Source organism: Fulmarus glacialis, unplaced genomic scaffold (genome assembly GCF_000690835.1).
Source record: "Fulmarus glacialis isolate BGI_N327 unplaced genomic scaffold, ASM69083v1 scaffold32326, whole genome shotgun sequence".
Taxonomy (NCBI): domain Eukaryota; kingdom Metazoa; phylum Chordata; class Aves; order Procellariiformes; family Procellariidae; genus Fulmarus; species Fulmarus glacialis.
The window spans coordinates 4655-11244 of NW_009216752.1; the positions used below are offsets into that span (position 1 = coordinate 4655).

The 6590-nt window shown below is 51.2% G+C and overlaps 1 protein-coding gene across 1 annotated transcript; it reads left to right on the forward strand.

Annotated features, from left to right (window-relative positions):
• Window positions 1-1132: 1132 nt before the first annotated feature.
• On the forward strand, window positions 1133-6310 carry LOC104077982 (chromosome unknown open reading frame, human C14orf37; the record flags this gene model as incomplete). Its single annotated transcript, XM_009579415.1, has 4 exons — window positions 1133-1483; window positions 1691-2681; window positions 4647-4859; window positions 6092-6310. Coding segments are annotated over exons 1-4 (1774 nt in total), but the record flags the coding sequence as incomplete, so codon positions are not given.
• Between the last annotated feature and the right edge of the window lie 280 nt (window positions 6311-6590).

The window sequence follows — 6590 nt, forward strand, 5'->3', positions numbered from 1 at the left end:
AGTTCATTTGTGAAACTGAGAACGTATCAGCCAAAGCAAGTGAAGCTGTTGATGGTTGGAGGCTTCTTGTAGTAGGGCTTGACTGTGCCACTGACAAGCTGCCTCCTGGCACTGGGAGGAGGACCCTACTGGATCTGCTGTGTGATGGAGGGCTGTTTGCTGTGTGTATGAGACTTGTGTGACCAGCTGTCCCGCATGTGATGAGTGGGGCCTTGGATGGGATGATCTTCTGCTGTTGAGTGATGGTGCAGCAAGCCCAGGACTGAGAGGCGTCGGCCTGGGGGGAGGTGGCTGGGAGCAGGCCGCTGCTGCGAGGTCCTCCATCTGTCTGGCAGCCTGAGCTGTGGAGGCAACAGAGCCTGCCAAGAGCAGGCCGTCAGCTGGCTGGATCGCTGCTGGGCTACTGGTTTAGTGCTGTCTTGGAAACTCTGGAAGCACACAATGATTATACACGCGAAACTTTCTGGAAGTGCCTCCGTGGTGCAGTGCAGCAAAAACACTGTGCTAACGCAGCAGTGCTGCTGTCTGGGCTGCAGCCTTTCTCCATGGGGCCCAGGAGTTCATACAGGACATGACACGAATGCAGCCCTAAAGCCTCCTGTTTTGGTTCTGGTCCTGTGTTGCACCCTATAGACCCTCCTTGTTCTCTGTACAAGTTCCTTGGTTTCCTTCTGTGTCAGTGCACAGAGCAGGGCTTGCCATAACAGGCCTGAGACTTGTCTGATTGGCCCTGACAAGCATCAGTCCTGGACAGACAGGTTGATCCTCATGGTATGCTTGCAAGCCTGGTGCCTGCTGGGTAGAGCATAGCACTCTACCACTCAAGCAAGAGCTTGGCAAGGTCTGTCTTGGGCTTCAGATCAAGATTGGTTTTGTCTGGCATGAGACTTCAGATTGGGTAGGCTAGGAACAGTAAAATAGATGGAGGGATCCATTGCTTGGGATGTGTAGGAGGGGTCTGCTCAGAACTGGCCATAGACTAGCATGCTTGGAACTTGTCACCCAGTTATTTAAGGCTGTGGGTCAATAGGTGGCTATGGGTATGTGTAATCTTGGTTCCTTTTTCCCTTTCTAGGTCTTGCACTCTGGACTTGTTAGCCTGGCAGGCTTCTGGGCACATCTCTTCTCAGCTATGAGTAGATCAATAGGATTTAACATCTGTGTGGTCACCTGCAGCTTCCTGTTCTTGTCCTCCAGTCCACCATGCCTTGCATCTCAGCCGCTGGAGGAGAGGGACATGACAAAGGTCCAGCATGGCCCCTGGGCAGGGAATGGGGTAGAAGATGAAAGGACAGGTGTGCTGAACTTGAAAAATAACCTGGGCCCTTCTGAGCAGACTGTCTCTGAAGAGCCATGTGGAGTGTCAGCAAAGCCATCTGAGACACCCTTAAATGAAGCTTTCACTGCAGAAAGAGAAACACTGCCTGTAAGCCCAAGCCATGTCATCCCAGGCAGCCAGGGCCTGGGTGCTCACACCTCTGCTGTGGCAGTGGCTGTGTGCTGAACTTGAAAAATAACCTGGGCCCTTCTGAGCAGACTGTCTCTGAAGAGCCATGTGGAGTGTCAGCAAAGCCATCTGAGACACCCTTAAATGAAGCTTTCACTGCAGAAAGAGAAACACTGCCTGTAAGCCCAAGCCATGTCATCCCAGGCAGCCAGGGCCTGGGTGCTCACACCTCTGCTGTGGCAGTGGCTGGCGCACGGGCCTGCCATAGATGAGGAGGAGCTTGGTCCCACAAAGTCGGAGCTGGATGAGGATGATGCGTTCAAGGCCATGCTGACCACAGCTGTGACCACGCTGAACCCTGCTGTCCAGGAGGAGTCTGTTGGTGGCCCCATTAGTGAGACCACCACAGAAGGTGGTGTTCGAGTAGAGCACAGCTCTGCCAGCCTCTCAGCAAACCCCCTTTCTGGGACAGCTGTGGAGGAGGAGGAGGCAGAGAGCAACTCGCACCCCTCAGCTGCACCCCAGCCCACACTGTACCCCAGCTCTCCCAGCTGGGAGACAGCAAGCGACCACCCTGTCATCCTGACTCCCCAGGCTCCTGGCATGACCTCTGAGGTGGGAATGCCAAGAGCCCATACAGGGAGCCCTCTGAAGTCCCTGGCTGTGCGAGCATCTGTGGCTGCAAAACGTCCCCTCCTGGTGACAGAGGCTCCCCTCCGCCTGGAAGCAGGGACGGGTGTCGAGCGAGGAGAGCTGCCCACCACACCTGGCACTGTCACCATCCATCCTGTGGACACTGTGCCACCTGACTGGGATGACACAAAACTGGGGGACATAAATCAAGGGGGAAGCATGTCTCAAGAGGAGGTGACCGAGGACCTGGGGGCAACAGAACCATCCCAGACCCCACAGGAAGGTGGTGGGGAGGAAGAGGATGCAACAAGAGCGCTGCCATCCCCGGCGTCCCCTCCACCAACTCCTGAGCTTGCCAAGGAGACCAACTGCACAGCACCCGTGCAAGGAGAGGAGTTGCCAGCAGCTTCCACAAGCAGCGGTGATGTTTTCCACACTGCGAACCTGACGGGTGTAGACGTGGCTGATCTCAACTCGCTGGAAAACATAAATGCAGTCACAGCAGAGGAGGGGAAAAGCATCCCACCATCACAGGCGGAGGCTGCTGTGGTGACAGATACACAGACTGATCTCTCTGCTACTCTGGAAAGCTCGTGGAAAGGTAAAACTTGCCTGTTACAGACACTTGCCTCTAAGTGTAAGTTTAGGAGGGATGCTCTTGGGAATCGATGCTTCCTTTCAGGGAGATAAAGTGGAGAAAGGTGTAATCGTGATACCTGCAATAGAGGTAGGACACCTCTTCCCCCCAGGAAAGGCTATGGACCTTTGTGGAGGGGTAACAAGCTAAACAGGTAATTCACATCCATGAAGTACTGCCTACCCTTGGCTGTTCCTCTATACGATGTCCCTGTGTACAGGTAGGCACAGTCTGTTGGGTGGTACCCTGTCCTGACTGTTACGTGAAGCAGCTGTATTGAGCTGCCTCTTCTGCTCCTCAAGCTGAGGGAAGGTGGCTGTAGTAGCAAAGAGGAAAGCTGAGACTGGAAAGGCTGTCGCAGCTGAGCCTGGGGTTGGGTATGGAGGTCTCTGTAGAGAATTGGAGTCTCATCAGCAGAGACTTGGTGCTAGATAAAAAACTTGCTTTGTTCTGCGTGTGTGGTGTACTACCAAAGCAGGGGCTTCAGCTTTGGTGCTCATATAGCAGTTGCGGGGGGCAGCTGTAGTCTGGTTGTAGGCATCTTGCCTTGACCAGAGATATGTAAATCTGCTTTGAATAACCCTCTGGTATGCCTCTTCTGTGACTAGGGAGGGAGCCCAGCCCCTGACCAACGGGTTAAACACTTTATTTCAAGGAGGGTAACAGTCCCCCAAGTGTCCCTTTGATATGGCAAGTGCAAGGACACAAAGGTGGTCCTTGTACTAGCTCACTCTGAAGCCCTGCAAAATGGAGGGGGGAATGATTTCTGGGGGGTTCAATGAATTAGCATCTGGGATCACCTGGCTCTCAACTGCTAGCTATGGTCACTTGCAGTCAGTGCAGAAGAGGCAGAGACAATGGATGGCTGTAAATGCTTCCTAAATCCAGGAATAGGCGAGCTGTCCCGGTAGCCTGTGAGTAACTGCCATCTTCTGTGACTTTACAAAGATGCTCAGATCAAAAGATCTGTCCAGAGCTCTGTTGTCCTTTGTAACAAAAGCTTCTGGTGTTGTCTCCCCACCTGAGAGTGAAGCTGTGGCCAGGCTCTGACTGTCCGGTGTTTGTGCCAGCTCTGTTACCAGCAGGCAGAAATCTTCCTCCTAGACAGCCTGCCGCAGGCTGATGGTGTCACCCTGTGCTGTACTTACCTGCAGAGATGGCACCTTCAGCCCACTGATAATGTTTCCACTCGGTATTTTAAAAACTGGTAGAAATGTGGGGGGAAAAGTTCTGGTCAGGTGTTGGGCAATGACATGTTCCTAGGCTAATGACAAACATGAGCTGGGTTTAGGACTTTGTTTTAATTGCTGGGCATCTTTAATCTTCTCCCTTGAGCTGCAGTGGCAAAAGGATGACTTCCCCTCACTGCATCCAAAAGATCTAGCTTTTGCTATAACAGAAGGAAAGCTAATTGCATGCTGGTGCTGAAACTTCACTGATTAATTTCTAGATTAATTTATAAGCACTTGACTTGTCAGCAGGTTCCCTCTCTGCTGTTTCCCAGATGTTGGGGAAACAACACTATCAATAAGACTTGTGCAACAAAAATAAAGCCTTCTACAAAGCTGAAGTCTCGTAGCTGTGAGAGCCGGTCACTGAAAGCACTGCTCTGGCAGCATCACTTGCTTTGAATGGTATTTCACACCACAGGCCTGCAGTGCTGTGCTCCCATGGCACTGCTCCGCTGTGGGTCTGCTTTTCCCTAAGGGACAACTAAGAAAATAAGGACTGATTCTGCTGCTTTCGTTCCTGTGATGCACATTCTCACATCTGTCTTTATGCTGCACTGCTCTGATGATACTTGGCCGGACCTGCTGCCTGCACTGTGGCTCTGGAAATGCTAATGCGTGGAGTTATATTACTTCAAGCATCTGCTCTGTTGCTGTTGGCTGTCCTGTGAGTTGGTACTGATGCGTCTTCTTGCTGTAGGTGTTGCTCAGGAGGTGACAACAGTTGCCCAGGAGGCTGATGCTGCTCTGTCAGTTGTGACACTGGTGCCTGGTGCTACCCAGGGAACAGGAGGTGCGAGCCTTCCGCAGGAAAACAGCGGGGAGGACACCCAGGTGCCGACTGCTCCTAGTGCCACCCAGATGCTGGTGGCAGCTGGTACTTCCTCTATGGCGAACGCTCCAGATGTAGAAGGTAGGGTTCTGCTTCAAGGGCTGCGGGTTCATTTCCACACAAGATGAGATGGTACATCTGAAACTAGTATCAATGCTTGGACACTGAAGTCTCAACACCCAGCATCCATATTCTAAGTGACTTTTTTCTAGCCTTCTGCAGGCTGCCTCTAGCCCTGGGCTGCCACTGCTTTCTGCCTGTGCTACCAGATCCACCATGTTAAAATATGCCAGCATATGTTTTTTTCCCCCCACATAACAGTGGAGCAGAGATTTAAAAAACTAAACCACCCCAAAACAAACAAAACCCCCACATTCATCCTTGCTAGCAAGTTGACTTTTAAGACATTTAAGTCAGTTTGTTTTTATGGAGGGAGAGCTCTTATGCTGGAGCCAAAGGCAGTCACAGGTTGCTGATACTCAGTGTGAAGGACCAAAAATTTTCGTTGGGGTAACATGGGAGCAGTGTAAGGTGTGTGGCGGGGGCACTGTGTGGTCTGTGTGGTCTTCTTGCAAGAGTCTGGCAATCCCTTGGGTGTGGAAGCCTGCATTGATAATCACTTCCATTGAGGAATGGTGAGTTCTTGCTGCTTGGGTTGATGTAGCCCATACAGAAAGCAGTCGTGTTCATCTAGCTGCTGCCTACTGGCTCAATGTCACCTTGGCAGGTACATGTAGGAGCCTGTCATCTTGACAGGAGTGTAGCAAGGCTGACCTTGAGCTTGAGTGTATTTCTGTAGTAGTAGGTACCACTGTAATGAAACTGCTGCTGGGCAGCTTTTCTGGCAATTCTTACATTGCAGGGCATAAAAAAAACCTATTTGCATTGTATCTCTTAAATTAAGGTCCCTTTGTAGGGGAGAGAAGGCTCTTCTGGCAGTTTCCACTAATTAATTTGCTTCTGGGATTTAATTATAAATTCAACTAATCTTTATCTTTGCAATAAACAATTAGATGTGTCACTTGGTTCAGATCCCAACCAGTGTCTCAGTGCTCCAGTGTTGCTGTGGGGTGGTGACTAGCAGTCCTCAAAGCAATGGAAGTAGAACCTAGCTGAGTTTTCATTAAGGGGAACCTCCTGTGATGGCTGTCCTGGAGGAGGAGCTTTCATTACAGCAGAGTCACACATCTTGAAAGAGGCAAGAGTTTAACTTCTTCCACTCTGAGTTAAGTTTTCATTAAGGAGTTTGTTCTTAAATGGTGGGTTTTTAAATATTGCTGTGTCAAACTGCTGCTGCTTCATGTCTTCTGTAGACCTCACGGATGTGGTCCTGGTCACCAGTGAGAAGGCTGTTCCAGCTCCTGGTGGATTGTCTGCTACCCAGTCTGAACAGGCAGAGGAGACATCCAGCAGAACTGTGGTCCTGGTGACTCCAGCATCAATGGCATCTTCTGTCAGGAGGACAGCTCTTCCATCTGTGAGGAAGATCAGTACAGCTGTGACCTATGGGCTGGACCGCCTGGAGTCAGAAGGTACCACTGATCCCAGGGCTAAGAGGCGGGCAGTTTCATGTGGAGTGGCACACTTGCCTTGACACTGAGCTCCCCAATTTGACTGTTTGGCACTCAGCTATGTGCATATGTTACCGTTGCTAATAAAGTTGTTGAACAACCTGTCCCTTTCCAGGAGGTACAGAAAGCAAGCAGTGAACAGTGTCATGGAAGGTGCTTGAAATTCAAGTGGCTGTGGTGGGAAGGTTGGGGTTTTCCCTTGGAGAGGGAGCAGCGGCGGTATTGCTGTTGCAGTAGAGGC